Source organism: Leopardus geoffroyi, chromosome B1 (genome assembly GCF_018350155.1).
Source record: "Leopardus geoffroyi isolate Oge1 chromosome B1, O.geoffroyi_Oge1_pat1.0, whole genome shotgun sequence".
In the NCBI taxonomy this organism is placed as follows: domain Eukaryota; kingdom Metazoa; phylum Chordata; class Mammalia; order Carnivora; family Felidae; genus Leopardus; species Leopardus geoffroyi.
The window spans coordinates 49,261,473-49,281,286 of NC_059327.1; the positions used below are offsets into that span (position 1 = coordinate 49,261,473).

General features: G+C 37.0%; 1 protein-coding gene across 1 annotated transcript in view; it reads left to right on the forward strand.

Moving 5' to 3' along the window:
• ELP3 (elongator acetyltransferase complex subunit 3) overlaps positions 1-19,814 on the forward strand; it is a 98,093-nt gene that overhangs the window by 63,081 nt on the left and 15,198 nt on the right. The window contains exons 11-14 of the mRNA XM_045461481.1: positions 8,696-8,786; positions 11,499-11,564; positions 13,180-13,407; positions 14,351-14,432. Coding sequence (XP_045317437.1) covers positions 8,696-8,786; positions 11,499-11,564; positions 13,180-13,407; positions 14,351-14,432 — 467 coding nt within the window. The remainder of the gene's footprint in view (positions 1-8,695; positions 8,787-11,498; positions 11,565-13,179; positions 13,408-14,350; positions 14,433-19,814) is intronic.

Sequence of the window (19,814 nt, forward strand, 5' to 3'; positions counted from 1 at the left end):
GAAATATAACCATAGGACATTATCCTGGCCTACCACCAACTGAGAAGATAAGGACTTTAAGAAAACCAGAGCAGCAGAAATAATCTCTGTAGGACAATTGTAAAGGGGTCATGACCAGAAGAATTTAGAACATGTGTATTATACAACCAAAAGTTGTATGATGAGAAGGGCATAATATTGTGGATAACCAACCTGAGGCTGATGAAAACAACCTCCCTGTTCTCAGTTTTCCTGTCTGTGATGACCCCATTACAGCTCTCTCTGGAGAATTGGGCAGTAGAAGAGTTCCTCAGCTCTAATGCCAACAGGCCATACTGTCAGTTCTACTTCTGTCAGTACATCACTTAAGAGATTTATGCAAGGCAAATGGTATGGGTGGGTGTGGGCTTATGATTTTGAATTGACACTCTTATTTTTACAAATGTGGGGCAGGGGATTAAAATTTAATGGAATGCTGTGAAACGAGGTTCAATCTCTTTAAAAATGTGGAATTAGTAATATCTCAGACTCAGAATTTATTTCAAGATAATGACGACTCAGTTCCTAACACAGCAAATGCCTTTGGTAGAGAGAATCATCCAGAGTCTACCTGTGATGTCAGACTTTCATGCTTTGGGACTGATACTTCACTTAATTTTGAATGCAATTATTTTCTAGGTGTTTTAGAATAAAGATTAAAATCTTTATGATACTTTCTATTTTATTTTTTTATTTTCTGTGTTTCTATATAACTATGCTATTATTAAACAAGTTTCCATTAGAATTCTTTTGTTTCATGTAGCTTACTGTGGACTAATGTTCAATAAAGCATTGGTTTCCCTGTAAGTGTGGACAGAATTCCTTCAAATATGTTACCTTATGTTTTGCACTGAATATTACTGAACTATTACTGCCGCTACCTACATAGGAATTCATTCATATTTATATTTTGCTACTTTTTACCCATTTTTATTTATATATTTTCTTTGTATATACTGCATAAAAAGTTGTTCAAATTTATTTTATATTGACATGCTTTTTGTTGTCAATAATCACTGAAATTCTGGCCTAGATTTTCATGGTGCTGAGGGTAGTGAGTGCTTCTGTGTACCACCGTTCATTGATTCCCAAGACATTTCTTTCTGAGAATGTGATTTTATACTTTTTTCCAACAGAGTTTGTAGAATATTACTAATTATCCAGAGCTTACATTTCCTACTTAATTTCCAGCCATACAGTACTGTATTTACATACCAAAATAATTTCTTTATAAAGCTACTTTAAAAACATTTTTAAAATACGTATTAATAACATACATATATTAATATACATAAATAATATTATTTTTCCAAAAATTTCCTTGTATATTTGAAATGCATCTTTACACAGCAGTACATTTTATATACTGGCAAATATTGTGTTTGCATTTCTGTGTTCACTTCTTATTAAAGGCTTAGAGTGATCTTCATAGTTAAAATTTTAATGGCAGCACAGTAGTCTAGCATTTTGTCTCATTTAGTAAAATGTTCCCTAATGTTGGACATGTAAGTTGCTTCCAGCCTTCTTTTTTTTCTTTCATCATTTTTTTTCATGGTTATTACTTATTTAATTGAACTCATATATGTTTCACCATTTCCAAAATGTAAAGCTAAAATAAAATAAGATTTTAAGGGGGTCCCTGGCTGGCTCAATCCAGAAGCCCCACATTGGGTGTAGAAATTCCTTAAAAAAAAAAAATTCTTTAAATAATAAAGCTTTAAGAGTCCTGTTAACACATTTAATGAGTAGCAAACTAGGAATTAAGAGTAAAACTGTATTCAGGACTGAAGGGATGTCCTTGGTTTTTTTTCAACAAAAATCTCCCATTGACTAAAGGCTATGCAAATAGTTGTCAGTTTATTAAGCTCTGAATTGCACAAAACTCCAATAGGTGGGAGAAATGGCCAGGATAGAAGGATGTGGGTTGTGGGGGCAGCCAGTCTGCAGGGGACGAGTGCTGGAGGCCAAGGTTCAGGTCTAAGACTGTAGGGCAAGAGCACAGGCTGGGAAGAAGTCTAGAGGCAGAGGTTAGTGCATTCATCCAAAGCCCTTGCTTTTCAGTCTCTAGGAGGCCGATGCTTTCCTCAAGCAAGGGTTTTTGCTTTGCAATCATTATCCTGACCTCCACTACAGCTAAAATCCATGTACATAGAACTTTTTACTTTTGATGAAGTAATCTACTAGACTAGTATAATCTAGGACTACTTATGATAAAGGAACTAAGTAAGCATCTTTGTGTGATGATGATGAATATACTTTCTGGAACAAGGGGAGTTATAGTTTTTGCTTATATATTGATATGGTTTTCCAAAGGGATTTGGATAATCTACCAATTTAGAGTAATAAATAGTTATCTCTATAGAATTGAATACTTATATTTTTTATTTACCTAGGGGTTTTAATTTGTATTTCTGTAGTAATTAGTGAAGATTAACATTTTCTTCATGTAACTGATTATTATTTGTGTTTCTTCTTAAATCAGTTGTCGGTTTATATATAATTTGCCATTCAGGAATCTGGGTCATAAAGTAGATGGTACTTTTTATTGCGGTAGCTCAAAGAAAATTTCATTAATTTTGCTTTTATCTTTCAGAGCCCTTTTGAATTATCTTCACTCTCCTCGATAAATACAAAGGCTAGGGAGACAAAAAGCCATGTCCGTGTTCACATAGTACACTTCACACTTAGTCTGATAGCTGTGTTCTTGTGAAACAGGTTCATGCCTCTGCTTAAAAACCTTAAATTCTATTTACTCATGTTTATATTTGGTTATAGCTCAAATTTGGTATATCTGGACCTCTAGAAAGAAACTGGTGGGGCACCTGGGTGGATCAGTCAGGTAAGCGTCCGACTGGCTCAGGTCATGATCTGATGGTTGGTGGGTTTGAGCCCCACGTCAGGCTCTGTGCTGCCAGCCTAGAGCCTGCTCTTGATTCTGTGTCTCCCTCTCTTTCTGCCCCTCCCCTACTCATGCTCTGTCTCTCTCTCTCTGTGTCTCTTTCTCTCAAAAATAAATATAGAAAAGAAAAGAAACTGATATCCATAGCTGATGGTAAATTTTTGAAAATAGGGGTGCTAAGGAAAGTTTAAGTGGGTAACTCAAACATTGTACACAGTGTGTACAAGAGAAGGCTGGGTCTCTACACAGTGTTAAGTGACTAAGAAACCTGATTTGGGAAGAGAGAATAATATGGTTTTGACTTACCAACATTCCTTCTAGCTTCAGTTTTAAACTTTTAGAGCAATTTGGAGAATGTAGAAAACTGATAAACCTTTGGCAAAGGAGAAAAGCCTCCTCCCAGAATATAGAATCTGGGTAATTTAATAATTAGAGTTTATTTTTGTTTTAAATCATAGTAAAGGAAAATCATAGGTGTCTTTGTGCTCTGAGCCTTTAGGATATCTGACTCTTCCTATGTAGGTTCACCCAGTGACAACTTCTGCCAGTGACAGGCGATATACTTAGTATTGACTTGTGAATCTAAACATACAGGGAGAAGAAAAATGTTTTTCAGACAGGTGTTAGAAGGGAGGGACAGAGGAAGGAAAGTAGGGTGGCTCAGTAGGTTGAACGTCCATCTTCAGCTCAGGTCATGATCTCACACTCCGTGAGTTCGAGCCCCACGTCGGGCTCTGTGCTGACAGCTCAGAGCCTGGAGCCCACTTCGGATTCTGTGTCTCCACTTCTCTCTGCCCCTCCCCTGCTCATGCTCTGTCTCTCTCTGTCTCAAAAATAAATAAATAAAATTTTAAAGAATAAAAATAAAAAAATAAAATGAAAGCACAATGTTTTATACTTGGCTTTTTAAAAATACTATATTTTACAGATACATTGCTTGATATTTTTAATTGGACATTTTCCCCACCTTAACTAATTTACACTTTTAATTTTATGACACTTGGGTCAATAACATTTTACCGGGTATTTTTACGAAGCAGTATTCGAATAGTGATTCTGTATTGCCGCCTTGAAGGGTGCAGTGAATGATTAAATGTAAAATTCTGTCCAAACACATGATGGAGCCTCAGGAAAGTGCTGCTTCCTGCAGGCTATTTGACAGCTGTCGGCCTCCATGTGATATTTAAGTCACTGTGAAGCATTAGAATAGGAATACCAATTTGCAACCAAAACATGCTTCTGAAGCTTGAGAAACTTCAGACCAGAAAAGCTCTAGACATCACTTTGAAAGGTTTTTGATGAGCAAATTGCAAATATTAGCACCTCTGAGCTTAAAATGTTACCTGTTGAAATAGAAAAGTGAATAAATATTCTTGAATGTAATCTCTCTTCAAGCCAAGAAAGTGAAACTAGATTGAAACAAATTGAGAAACCTAAAAATAATTTTAACTCCTACCTAGATGGAGTTCAGATGGTCAGTAATCTCACCTGGGCTTTGAACTCCTAGAAGACTATAACAATATCTGTTTATATATTCCAGATTATTTACTACACTACTTTGTGTATAGAGGATGCTCGGGATATATAGAATTCTGGCCTTTCATTTTCATTGAGAAAGACCTTATCACTGAAAGTGGAGATTGCCACATTTCTATTCCTTAATGAGGAAAAACTAGCACCTGGCATACTTGAGGCACGTCACTGCCAAAGACTGTTAAAACCATGTTGCGGTTTTGGAGTGACAGACATGAATTTAAGGACATTTATGAACTGTCTGCATCATTATAAAGCCCTGTATTACTCGGTCCTCTCTGATTTGTGCTTTGGCCCTGATTTGGCCAGCTTTTGGGACATATGACCTGTGTAGTCTCATAGGGCCTGGAACTTGGCTTAATGCTTTGCTTTCACTGTCTTGAAATTATTGATAATTTCTTAACAAGAAGCTCTTGTCATTTGTACTAGGCCCCACAAACTATTAGCCAGCCCTGCTGGTAATTCTTTCTGTCATATAATTCTGCTTAACAACACTATATGATAAAACCTATCCCTTACAGAGTTTACTTCTTTTGAAAATTTTAGGGTCTTTTGAAAGTACTGGTTCATTATTAAAAATACTTGTAGAGCCCATCTTCCTTTCCCTTTCCATCTCTCCTTCCCATCACCATGCCATGGAGGCAATGCCATGGAGGCATTAACCGTCTGCCATCTGAAGAAAGGGAGAGTAAAGGTAGGGAGTACAGTGGTAGCAGCTTGAGTAGTTAGGAGATTGGTTATACTGAGCAAATAAATTATTTGATTTAGCAAAAATGTAAATACGTTAAAGATAAAAGAGCCAGATTTCTCACTGTCTGAAGGGATTTATAAACACTGAAAGGTAGAAAGTTGAATGCTGGATTAGAATTGTAATTATCAGCATGAACTCATGGGGCTTTTAAATTTACATATAGATATAGTTATGGATATATAAACATATATATGCATGCATGCACATACATATATGAGTGTGTGTGTATATATATATATATATATGTATACACATAATACATACATAAATTTCTTGGTTGTTTATACTGAGAGTCTAGAAGCAATGATACCTCAGTAGTAATGAATACAGTGAGTACCCAGATCTTGGTTTATAAATACCATTCTCCACTTAAAAGAATCAGCGCTGCTTGGAAAAATGGTCGGTTCCAGGGCTGGGACAGCAAACGTACAAGATAAACCTGGAACATCTTGTTGTTCTAGAAGGTAAGGAAATATCCAAGGAATGAGGACATGTCAAAAAGAACCAGAAACCAGCCTGAATACACACCTACTGACCAAATCTAATTTAAGCAAAATAAATAATTTTAGTATCAGATTACAGCTCTTTGAATGAAATAGGAGTCCACGAGTTCATAAATAAATAAATAAATGGAGAAGAGGAAGTTCTTCTTACAAGCCCAACTAAGAAATGCAGAAGGGATGATAATCACCAATTTGACAGCCATTATTGAGATGGTGAAACAAGAGTCAGCGGTGTATGTTAGACTAGTAGTTGAAGGGTTGATGAGGAACAAGATTTTGTTCTGATACTGTGTGCTTGTTTCAGCCCTCGTACTGTAAACAGGCATCCTTTTCGCAATCTGCTTAACCCATTTTTCACATTATTGTGCTTTGTGTTGATTTTGCTGTTTAAAGTGGCCCCACGCATAGCGCTAAAATGCTTTCTATCTAGCATTCCTAAGCACAAGAAGGCTGTGATGAGCCTTTGAAGAAAACGAATATTAGATAAGCTTCATTAAGGCATGAATTATACTATTGCTACCCACAAGTACTATGTTAATAAATCTGTTATATGTTAAATAAAGTATCTTTAAAAAGAAACACATAAAACAGAGTTATGTATTGATCAGTTGAAGAAAATGTGACCACAGTTTCACAGAAACCTATCCCTGCATTTTCTGTAGGAGCTGTGTTTAAGTATTTGTGAATTCAGTGTGCAAGCTACCTTTATGGAATTTAAGTGCAGAGAGTAACAAGAATCGAAGTATCTGTCACATAACGGGTACTAACAGTGATTGCCATTGACTTTATCAGATTAACTTCATGTCATGTATAACAGGATTTTAAATTTTACTTTAAGTTGTGAAAGTACAGATATTTGTAAGTTATTTATAAAATGTCTCCGGGTATAAAAGGGCATTTAGAAGACTTGAACTTTGGTTTATGTAATATGAAACAGCAAAATATTTAAAACAGTATATTTGCACATTCCTTGCTGAAATAAAGCATATTTTTTTTACTTCAGTAACCTTCATTTAGTTGCATCTGATTACTAATTTAAAATGTATTTGAGTTTAAGAAAATAGTTCCAGGGCGCCTGGATGGCTCAGTCAGTTAAGCATTCGACTCTTTGATTTCAGCTCAGGTCATGATCTCATGGTTTGTGAGTTTCAGCCCCGCATCTGTCAGTGTAGAGCCTACCTGGGATTCTCTCTTTCCCTCCCTCTCTGCCCCTCCCCCATTCATGTTCTCTCTTTCTCAAAATAAATAAATAAGCTATATAAAAAAAGAAATTACAGTTTCAAAGATAGAAAGTTAGTTTTTTTTTACTAAAAACTGTAAGTAAACCACATATATTAACCAATCACTTAAAATATATTTATTCAATATCACTCTAACTTTGAACTCCCTGTTGTGTCATTGTCTTAAAGAATTTTGGCTTTTCATTGCTTCATATAGTGTCTAATGGAAACTCCATTGGCTTCCAGAGCCTAATAGATTTACTGTGTATAGTTGTTTTTTTTTTTTTTAAGTTTATTCATTTTTGAGAGAGAGAGAGAGAGAGAGGCCAAACATGAGCAGGGGAGGGGCAGAGAGAGAGAGGGAGACAGAATCCGAAGCAGGCTCCAGACTCTGAGCTGTCAGCATACAACCGGATGTGGAGCTCTAACCCAGGAGCCACGAGATCATGACCTAAGGTCAGAGGCTTAGCCAACTACTGAACCACCCAGGCACCCCTGTGTGTAGGGTTTAATGTTAATTGATTGGCCTTTGATCCTTTTGAGTGAATGAGAAATACCTTATTAGAATTGAATGGGTGAATTAGCTAATTGTATGTACTTAACATTTGGAGGGATAAGTAAAAAGAGAAGAAAAAGACTCAAGATAATTCAAAAGCAAAAATGAGAAGAAAGGATATTTGGTGTATTCTTCAAGTCTGCCTTCTAATGAGCCAAATATTAGACAAAACAAACTGGGGACTTGTCTTTGAATAGGAAACATATGCTAAGTATATTCTTCAGATTTGTTTTAACTTTTATCTTTAGATGCTGATATCTGTCTAAAAGAGGGTGTTGGGGCTACCAAAATAAAACTCATAACTTCAAGATTTGACTGACATCTACTTGATGCCTGGCACTTTATGCTGTGTTGATGGCAGGAAATAGAATTTTCTCCACTCATTTTTAGGCAAGCTGTAACTCTTCTAATGCAGGGTTGCTTCTAATTTAGATTTATATGAAACAAGGGAAAATATATTCTTTTTAAGTCCAGTTGTTGGCTAAACCAGGCTTTTGAGCTTCCTGGTTACTTATCATTCAGCAACGGGTATGGGAAAGTGTTTATAAGCCATCAATAAAGTAGTGCATTAATAATAATTGTTATTCTGAGGCACCTAGGTTGCTCATTCGGTTAAATGTCCAACTTGATTTCAGCTCAGGTCATGATCTCGTGGCCTTGGATTGATCCCCCCATCCGGCTCCATGCTGACAGCTCAGAGCCTGCTTGGGATTCACTCTCTTCCTGTCTTTCTTTGCCCTGTCCCCCAGTGCTCTTTCACATGCACGTGTGCGTGCGCTCTCTCTCTCTCTCTCTCTCTCTCTCTCTCTCTCTCTCTCAAAAATTAATAAACATTTAAAAAATAGTAATTATTTCTCCTCTTTAGACATATTGGATTTCTTGTTTTGTTTAGTACATATATCTCTTCAACCAAAAACCATTACTGATGATGATCAGTTTTGTTTTATACTTTGTAATCTTATAAAATGATTTCCATCATGTGTTTCTCACAAAACCCCTGAGTGGTTGGTGAAAATCATGATTTCATGGATGGGAAAACTGAGGGACAGAGAAGCCCTGAACCTTGCCTCCTGGTTAGAATATCCTTCTTTTCTGATCTCCTCTGTAGATTTTTGTATGTTTGGGTTTTTTTATTTCCTTTTTTAAAATATCCCTGCCTTTCTGCTGTAGAGAATGATTTATATATTGCAACAGCTGATTTTTTTTTTTCTGCAGAGATATTCCAATGCCCTTAGTCAGCTCAGGAGTAGAGCATGGTAATTTGAGAGAGCTGGCATTTGCAAGAATGAAAGACCTTGGAATACAGGTAAGAGTCTGACAGTAACTGTTGAGATCAAAGTAATCTGAAACACAAGGCACTTAACTTTGGTACACACGGACTCCCAAGTTTGGTCAAAAAGTTTTCATATACTGAAGGCATTCTTACTAGGTGTATATAAAACATGAAGTTGAAACCAGTGGTTGCAAAGGCTGCATCTTCTCCCTTGCACCCCTCTGCTTTCTTCTAAAAGAGCATATTTGTCGATTTAAGGGTGCCAGATGCCAACTATGATCTCAACTCTCTTTTTTAAATTTTGAAGTATTTCTTTTTTTCTTTTTTTTTTCTTTTGAAGTATTGGGTGTTCAGTTCTTGACTAGTGGAGATAGAAGATATGAGTATATGTTTGAAGACACCAGGATAACCTGTGTAAAATGATTACGAAACAGTGCTATTGCCCACATATTCCAATGTCCCTTTCCCTGCTCCACCCCCATGTTTTTTCAAGTACTTACTTATTTCAGATATTTACTAAACACCTTCTTTCTTCTGGCCTTGGACATGCAGAAGAGCCCAGGAATCTGCAACTTAACAGTCTCTGCACATGATTCATAAATCACAGTAAGGTGATTATAACATAAATTCACAGTGCCCTAGAAACTCCTTCTTAGAGCTGCTAAAGAGGAAAAGCCAGAAGTGGGGTCAAGGCCTGAGCATTGATTGCTGGGCTCTGCCTTCAGCAATTCAGATTCACTAGGTCTGGAATGGAGCTGTGGGATGTTCTCATGAACAATACAGACTTTGAGAGACATCGTTTTGAAGACTGCATGTCATGTTTGTGCACCTGCCCAAGACATTTTATTCTCTCAGTCAAATTGTTATAGAGAAACCTTTTCAGAAAATTATCCAAAGGAGAGTTTGTGAACATGATCGGCTTATTCTACAAAAGAAAGAAAAAAAAAGACAATTTCAAGTTCTGGAAAAATAGCAAATACAGTAATCAGAGTAATTAATAGCACCAAACAAGCAGACAAGTCTGTATTATGCCCGTTCTTCTTCCCAGTCTCCAGCTGTCCTTGTCTTCCAGCACCTCTCTCCTCTGAGAATACCACAGCCAAAGTGACTGACCTGACCTGGTTATCCTGATAATTTCATCATCTAGCTATCGTCGTTAACCCTGTATCCCTTATATTCTCTCTTAAATTGGGTTTGAGTCTAAACACTGAAGACAGCTGAAAGACATCTAGCTCACAGACTGTCTTTACCAGAAAATGAGCACACACCAATCTCTGCTTTTAAAAAGCATTCTCTCATAACACCCCCCCACCACCACCACCACCAAAAAGGCATGCAGGTGTTCATTAAGAGCATGTAACTATAGCTTGTTCACATGCAACCTACTGTATAGAACTGCTGTAGCTAAAAGACAACATCTAAATGTAATAGATTTGTAATTACAGAGACTTGTGATCTTTGTTTGCTATATAATTTTTGAGTTCATGGACTCCACATTAAAGCATTATTATCTTGGGCTCATGTCTGGAACATGGAAATAGCTTTGTTTTTATAAAACTGAATAGTGAGCTCTTATTTTTCTCGTGCAATTCTTTACATATATAACAACACTTCATAAATAATGCTGTTTTAGTAGTATAGCTTGCATGACATCATCACATTTCCTAGGGTGATCTTTTCTCACTGGTAGAAAATGTTAGAATCCTGAAAATAATTTTTACAGTTCTGTATGGGAAAATATACCATGGGATATATAATGGAATACTGTAATGACTCTGTAATTATAAATGTCAGGCTATGTAGTTATGTATACTGTATTGTGGAATAGAAGTGAGGGTCACGGGGTGCCTGGGTGGCTCAGTTGGTTAAGCATCCAACTCTTGATTTCGGCTCAGGTCATGAGCTCACGGTTCGGGAGTTTGAGCCCTGTGTCAGGCTCTGCATTGACAGTGCAGAGCCTGCTTGGGATTCTCTCTCTCTCTCTCTGCCCCTCCCCTGCTTGAGTGTTCACTCACTCTCTCTTGCCCTCTCCCTCTCTCTCCCTCCCTCCCCTCCCCCCTTAAATAAACATTAAGAAGAAGAAAAAAAGACGTGAGAGTCCTATCACATAAGCTTGGCCATACAAGGAGAAGCATTGCATGTATATCATCTGCAGCCTCCCAGTGATGCTCTTGTGACTGTGGTTCAGATGTATAATAAATAGCTCTAGGTTCCATCTTTTTTCTTCCTTTCCTCCCTCCCTCCCATCCTTTCTCCCACAGTGCCCTTTTCTGAAAAAAAGAAAAAATACCACAGCAGTCTTTCCAACTTCTAAATGATACAAGCATGGTAATGCTAAAAATGTTAACTGCCATAAAATGATGAGGATATTTAAAAATTAGGAATTTGCTTTTTACTCTTCTGTATACATAGTTTTGGGTTCTACTTACAGGTACAGCTATATCCCCTGGGTAAAAAAAACTATTTCCAGATTTTAGGACATATGTTATTTGGGTATCATATATTGATCTCTGAATTCTAAGCTTGTTTGTAAAGCAATACTATACTAACTTCATACTTTGTTTTCCCCTATCCTTAGATTTATTAAAGATGGTTTTATTTTTAAATTTAGTTCTTATTATCTCATTGTAAATTATGTCCAAACTTAATTTTGAGCTCAGGGTTTGGTGGAAAGGTATGAATAAAAATTGAATTAGTTAACCCAGTTTTGTATTTGCCCCTTTCCTCCACTTTTTTTTTCTTCAGTGTCGAGACGTGAGAACCAGAGAGGTTGGAATCCAAGAAATTCATCACAAAGTACGGCCATACCAGGTTAGTTTCTTCATTTTATAGAGAGATTGGGTCCTGTTCATAAATTTTTTTCAGACCTGGACCCACACTTTCTTACCAACAGGACTGATTAACTAGAAGTTAATAAGTAAGCAAAGAGTAATTGAGGATCAAATATAGATGTTAAGACAGGAAAGACAAATATGACGGTGGCTGAACTGTAGAAGAGACAGGTCAGGAAAACCAAGTCTGAACTTCATTCTAGATCAGCACTGTCCACTAGAACCTTCTGCAGGGTTGCAAACTATAATCTGTGCCATCCAATGTGGTGTCAGTCCAATGTGACATGTGATGGTAAGTACTTAAAAAGTGGCCAGTGCAACTGAGGAACTGAGTTTTAAATTTTATTTAATTTTAATCCAAATATAAATAGCTACATACAGCTAGTGGCTACCTTCAGGTAGAGCTGAATGTGATCTGTTTATCTTTGTGGGTACTACAACTATTAAAATTATTGCCCATTGGTGGTAATCAGATGAATTCAGGGCCCTTGTCAATCCACAAAACTTAAGCCTGATGCCTAAAAGTAGTCATTGTTTGTAATGAGTTAACTTCTCTCCTATGTACCTATAATGCCTAGCTATATGCCAAACTTTCTGTGGGGGTTAGCTCTTTTGTGGAACCCTACTTGAGAGAGATTAGATGACACCTGCATTGATATTTCTGTTCTCAAAATGCATGGTTTGTTTAATTGATGTTTTTAACATCTGGGACCTTTTGAAGAAAAAAGTAGACCCAAGCACAGTTAATCATTTTTCCAAATTCTTGTGCAATCCAGTTAGTTAGTAAACATTAAGTTTGAGAGGAAATTTAAGCATTGGTCTGAATTGTTCACTTCACTACTGGTACAGTCAGCCTATCTTCAGAATGTGTCTGAGTGTGACCATGCCCACATATGTAGGTTTGTCTCTGAATATTGTTACATATTGCTTATGCAGATGCAAAATTCAAGGGCCACTTGAACAATGAGTTGAAGAGTCAAAAGCCTATCTAGATTGGTACCACAGAGCTTCCCCCATAAGCTACTCTCCAGTTCTTGAATTTTCTTTAATGTTTAATCTTATAAGTAGTCATAATATTTTAAGGGCCCTGTGGGATGCCATACTTTCTTAAAAGCCCATCAAGGAACAAGTGACCAGTAACACATTTTTCCCCCAAAATCAGGTTTTAGTGGAAGAAGTAAAGGCTAGAAAATGAAACCATTGAGAACCTAACAGTTCTGGGGCTCAGTGGTGCTCCCAAGAGCTATGCATGTGACATAATATGTAATTTTACCTTCGAGACTCTTCATGGAGGATCAGAGGTTTAAGTACATAGAAGCATTTACTGAGCCAGATCTCTGTAAGAATCTCAAGGTTAATGAAGTTCAAATATTTATGCAATTATAGAATTGTTTTCCTTTTATAATATTCCATGAACAAGGCATGAACTCTTTCTTAATCATTGATATTTGAAAGTAGACAAGTAAAAAGAAACCTAATTCGTGATTATTCATTATCCTTAATTGTGTGTATTAACCTAAATAAATACTTACAATTATAAAAATGAATTTTCTCTAATTTAAAAAACTGTGTGTGTGTGACTTTTTGTTAAACAGGTTGAATTGGTAAGGAGAGATTATGTTGCGAATGGTGGCTGGGAAACATTCTTATCATATGAAGACCCAGATCAAGACATTCTGATTGGCCTCCTGAGATTACGAAAATGTTCGGAAGAAACCTTCCGTTTTGAATTGGTTGGAGGTGTTTCCATAGTTCGAGAGCTGCATGTGTACGGAAGTGTAGTCCCTGTGAGCAGTCGAGATCCTACTAAATTTCAGCATCAGGTATCCTGTATTCCATTTCTATTTGACTATAATTAGAAACTTGCCCAAAGGAGGAAGAGAGAAAAGGAATGGGCAGAAGGAGGGGGCAGAGGCAGAGGAGGAAGGAGGAAGGGGGAAAGGCAAGGACAGAAACTGAAGAACTAATATTGTATGTTCAGAGATGTTTTGAGTGTGAAGGAGGAGGAGCGAGAGACAAATTGGAGACTCAGGTAGAATATAGTATTAGATTGACCATATGAAATTGCTATTTTTGAAAGTCAGAAATGGCCTAATACCAGCAATTTCATATGATTCAACTATGTATTATGAAATCAAAGCAGATGATAATGTGAAAGCACTTGTGAAATATTAAAGGTCTTCATAGATGCAAGCTATATCTGACATGTAGTGGAATGCTGTTCCACTCCCCACAGACAACCTAAATAAAGAAATAACTCACTCTTTAAAATTTCCAGGAAGTGGCTTAAAACCACTATTGGTGGGTACAGAGTAGACCCCAAACTTAGTGATTTAAGAATATTGCCTGGTTTCAAAAACCTTTTAGAAATTGTAGGGGTGACTAATAGATACAAGATTAGATGCCCCAGACTTCATCACCTAGAGATTGCCTAGAACTTATTTAAAAAGAGACAGGAAGTTGAGAGGCAATTGCCCACTTGCTGTGATGAGATTACATCATCCACAGAATACCTTTTGATGGCTTTTGTTGCAAAATTATTCCCTTTTTTACCAGTCTGCTACAGGGTATTTTTGGTATAATTGAATGGTTTCTCTTTTCTTACTCCCATGCGTTTTTTTTTTTTTTGTTGTTGTTGTTTTTTTTTGTCACTCTTATTTTAGCAGATTTTAGCAACTACTAAATATTAGCCTTTTTGTTTTACAGACCCCTCTTACTGACTTCCTTTCTTCTCAATTCCCTAATTCCCTCCTTTGCTCCTTCCAGGGATTTGGCATGCTTCTGATGGAGGAGGCAGAAAGAATAGCTAGAGAAGAACACGGATCTGGGAAAATAGCTGTTATATCAGGTAACTGGAGGAGAGCAAAATTCATGATTCATTCACATTTTAACTTGGTATCACAGTTAAAACTATCTCAGGCCTCTCTTACCCCTATTTATGATTAGTCAGGATTGGGCCAAGTACAACAGTAAAAGACTTGTGCTCACACACAGAATTCCTGTAAGCAGTCTGGTGGAGTAGAGCTTTCAGAAGCACAGAGGGGCAAGACCAGTAATCGGTGTCCTATCTTTCTTGCTGTCACACCAGTCATCTGTCTGCCCCACTAGTCGTCATTTCCTCTCTTGTGCTTTGTGCCCAGTTACTCTGTCTGGGAAAATGAAATTTGGTGATATGGATCCAAGAAAAAGTAAACCAGTGTGGCTGTTATCAATACTGTTGTTCAGAAAGTTAAAATGGAACCTCAGTTGCCAGTACAAGATATTTAAAGGCAGAGTTCTTTGCTCCATAAATATTTCTCTCAGTGACTTTGCTTCAGGGAACAGCTTTCCCTTGTTTGCAGCTTTCCCCATACTTTGTGTGGGACATCACACAAAGGGAAGTGGGCACAAAAAGGAAATTCTAGTGTGAGAGAAAAAGAAATAATATAGATACCCTTTCACTCCTACTGTTTAGTACTATATCCCAAAAATTGCTATTCCTAATAAGAAGCTAATGTGGTAAAAGCCATGATCAGAACGTAGGGTTTTTTCTCCTCCAGGTTTATTTTCCCATTAGAAAACATGCTCCTTTCTTAAAGCAGATTCTTTTCTTTTAAGATCTTGTAAATAATCTTTTCTGAAAATGAGAGTTGAAATGAGTTTTTAAAAAAAATCAATAAATTGTTGCTAATCAATAAATCAACACCCTTGCCCAGGTTTTAATGGTTATAATTATGAAAATGTAATGACCCAGGCTCACTTAATCATTTAGTCCGGCTATGGTTTTTGGCATTATCCGGATGGATTAGTAAAACATTTCTTAACATGGCTAGCTTTATATATTTTTCTCTGTTACCTTAATTTCACTAAAAAGAGGCTCACCTAAGTGATACTGATATTTGTAATAAAAAATGTTTACGTCTCAGTTGTAACCTGTGGTTGTCCAGAAGTCAACCTTTCCTGTTCCCTGAAGAGGTCCCGCCTGACTTGAGACTTACTCTACACACACACCTGTGAAGGGTTGAAAGCACCTGACATTTAGCAGTCCCTTTCGCTAGAGCACTGTCAGTGTGTTCAGCACAGTACTTCTCAGGCTTTAATGTGCTTGTACATTATCCAGAGATCCTGTTAAAATGCAGATTCAGGGGGCGCCTGGGTGGCTCAGTTAGTTAAGCTTCTGACTTTGGCTCATGTCATGATCTCACTGCTTGTGGGTTCAAGCCCTGCATCGGACTTTGTCCTGACAGCTCAGAGCCTTGAGCCTGCTTCTGATTCTGTCTCCCTCTCTCTCTGCCTTTCCCCCACTTTTGTGTGTGTGTGTGTGTGTGTGTGTGCGTGCGCGCGCACACATGCTCTGTCTCTCCCTCTCTCTCAAAAATAAATAAACATTAAAAAAAATTTTTTAATGGAGATTCAGTCTGGGGTGGGGCTTGAGAGCCTGCATTTCTAACCAACTTACAGTGCTACCTGTGCTAATTGTGTCTTCAGACCACATTTTGAATGGCAAGGTTTTCATATTCTCTTCCAAACCATTAAAGGAAAGATACTCTCTGTGACCATGGTGGGGCCTGCACACCCGCAGTCTACTGTGCAGTCACGTGGTTTTCTGGTATCTGTGGGAACATAATCAATTTTACAACCGAAGAACATTGGTATTCTATTACTTCTCCACATTATTTCATTAGCCTTCATAATATCTATCCATTTGTAGAAATGTTACATGCAGAGAGGGCCCCTGACTTGGCTGAGGTTCTATTCAGGCACCCATAAGAGCCTTAGTTTCTGCTTTTTATGAGTAGGGTGTCTTTCTAAGTGGAAATCAGCATCTGTCCTCTTTCTAGCTTTTTCTCATAATCTAAATAATAGCTCAATTTCGGATCATCTGCTTGTAGAATTTTTAAAATAAGAGTCTTGCTGAAAAAAGCTGGGAAGAACCTTTCTCCTTAGCTGCTATAGTAGGACTACTAGATTTCTGTATAGGGGGTTTCTTTGGGCTAGTGGGTTTCTGTAAGAGCAGTCCTGGATTGTCTTTTGGAACTAAAGTGAGTTCTGTGGGAGGAAGGAAGCATTATTTCCTGTCACTCTAGTCTCTAAGTTGCGTCATTGCTTTCTATTAGGGAAAGCACATAGTACCTTGACTTTCTCTTTGACTCAAGATCTGATCACCCTTCTAATGAAAAAAGCCAAGAATATTTCTCTATGTATGATGCATTTTATTCCTCTAATTTAGTAACATATTATTGTTCAGTTAAGTTTCTGAATCAGACACCTGAGATGTCCATTATTCAGAACTTTGAGTAGTACAGATTTAAAGTATGCATTATCATCACCTTTTATGTAGCTTTTGTCCTTCCATGTTTGTTCATATTTCACTTTGGTCTTTCTGCTTTGAGTACACTGTGTGTGTGTGTGTGTGTGTGTGTGTGTGTGTTAAATTAGTTTTTGTAAAAAGTCAAACAGTTCTCCATAATTTGATCCTTGGAATGAAAATCTCCTTATGATCGCAGTGGTGCTTGTCTACTGTGTTTATTCACAGTGCTTCATTAGGTGTGCTGTATAGGAAGAGACCCTTGGTGGCGGGAGAGTTTGGATTCCATTCCTGTGTTGACCGTAACCCTCACTCCTTGTAATCTTGGATAATTTCACTTGATCTCCATAGACCTTTCTTCCCTTACTGAAAAAAAATTGGGGTAGGTTATCTTTTACAATTCTAGCAGTCTATAATTCTGCCCCTTAGTGTTTTCATCTCTTTTAGTTCTCAACATAACCACTTGTGTTTTACTGATTACATTTTAAGTAGATTCTTTCCTGAAACCATGTTAGGAAGCCCTTTAATTTCATTAGTAATTGCACTTAGTCTCCTTGTTTGTTAGATATTTGATGATAAAAATGATAAAGATTCCCATGGTTAGGTTATCCTATGATTTGTGGATACATATTGACTTCATCACAATTTGGTGCTACTTTGTGACCTAAGCGTCCTATGTTTTTTTTCTGACCTCGTCCTTGATTTGTAAATCCATCCTTGTTCTGGTCTGCAGGCTTTTGTACACAGTGGTGGCCTACATATTCTGTCCTGGCATAACTAGTAGCTTGAGTAAGGGAGAGACAGGTCATTTATCATTCTGGTTACAGTGACTGTAAGAGTAATGCACTTATGTCGATTTTTTTTTTTTTAATTACATTCTGATTCATTATGACTTCCCCTCAACTTGCCAGCAGATTTTCTGTTATTTGGACTTATAATCTTTGATTCTGCCTCTAGACAGTATGATTAACTGCACAGTAGATCTGATTTGAGTCACTAGTCAGACTCCATGTGTTCTATTTTTCCCTGTTAAAAACAAATTGGTTTTTATCTTTGTTACCTCAATATATTTTGTTTATAAAAGGCATATACTGAATATTTTACAGCTAATTTATCCTTTTTTAAAAGACTGACTTTATAGCTACTTGAGGAAATTGAAAATTTTCTTGTTTATTGGAGTCAGGTGAAGCACTTAGACCTTTTAGATTATTCATTCTATTTTTTTAAGTATATATAATTGTCTTCGTAAGTAAACTGTATTTCAAAGTTAACCATCAATTCTAAATTTGAAAATTAAAGCAAAAATGAAATGATTGGCTTCATCAGCATCAGAATCACCAAGTGTATTGAGTGTCTCCTATGTTCAAGGGACCGGAGTTGAGAGGGCAGATCAAGGAAGTATGAGATACTACTGCCTGGACCTTGAGGGGTGTTGAAATTGGGCTGCACAGTTAACTCAATCTTCACCCCACAGATTATCCTTAACTCCAGAGGAAGATAAATTTTTCTCTCTACTTAGACTATATCTCAACTCATGATTAATTGCTTCAGAATAAGAAAATAATCTTTTTTGTACATACAAAATGGGCAAACCAGTAAGGTAAGAACAACCAGTTTATAACATGTGTGGGCAGTTAATTACTGCTAAATAAGCAATTAATTAGTCCCTATTATATCCAAGTGCTTTAGTATCTCTCACCAGCTTATGTAGCTTCTGTCAACATACACCTGTTTAAGGTTAACAATTTGTATCTACTTAAAAGCCATGATGTTTATCTATGTGGATTTTTATCTCTCTTTCCTTTAAATATGTTAGGATGAAGCCATTTTTTTCTCTTCCCTGTCTTATGGTGTCAAGTACAAGTGATTATACTGTAGAACCTAACCTACAACATTTGAAATGCCATCACTAATAATCACCATGGAAACTGGAGATCTCTGATGTTGCACTGCCCGTACCATTTCCAAAAGGGCAAATATAACTGTTGATAGCTGCTATTTAAAAAGCCACTTAATATACCCAACAGATGATTTTTTTTTTCTTTTGGCAGTTTTGGCTAGGTATCAGATCCAATCATGTTACTGTTTCTGTTTGCCAAGCTAATTACTATGCATCAAGACAAACAGCTATTCCCAAGCTCCCCCTAGTACCTTCGTCATAAGCAGTATTCTATTTGTGTTCTTTCAAGTAGAAAATTAATATGGCCATTGGCCAAGAATTGTACAAGGCTGATAGATCACACAGTGATGGTGAGAAATGAGGAAAATGTCTGAATGGTTGATGACAGAAATCCACTGAAGTCAGAGACTGTTAGCCATTTTGTTTAAACCCATTTAAAGTCAAAGAAGAGAGAAGGGGGGAAGATAAATATATAGGATGAATAATCCTTAAACCTTAAATATAGAGTGAGTAAACAAGTCACTGTGGAGAGGAGATCATTCTAAAATCATGATGCTCAGAATATGATTCTAGAAGCTACATCTACAACTCCTACTAGTGAAAAAACCAACATGCCTATGCCTTACATAATCCAATATGGTTTCCTGGGACTGAAATTCATGGTCTTGTACCCCAGAGCCAGTGTTTAATGATATGTGGGCAGAAAATAACAGTCATTTGGTTTCATTAAACTACAAATGGCTTAGATTTACTTACTGAACCCCAGAAACTTCACCTGTATTCCAGGCTGCAACCCATCTCCCTTTACTTAAGGTGAAGGTAGTTTTATTCTCTGCATTATAATCTAGGTGAAAAGAAGCATACATTTGTAACTAGATGTGTCTGGTAATGGACTCTTGATCCTTACCAAGATGCCTAGAAAAGCTTTTCCTCATTTTGGCTTATTTGTTTGCTAAGGACACAGGAAGCCTGCCAAATGCAAACCAGTTTGTGCCGCCTGTGTGCTGTGTGCATAGGACTTCTCAGAAAGGAAGGGGAAAGAT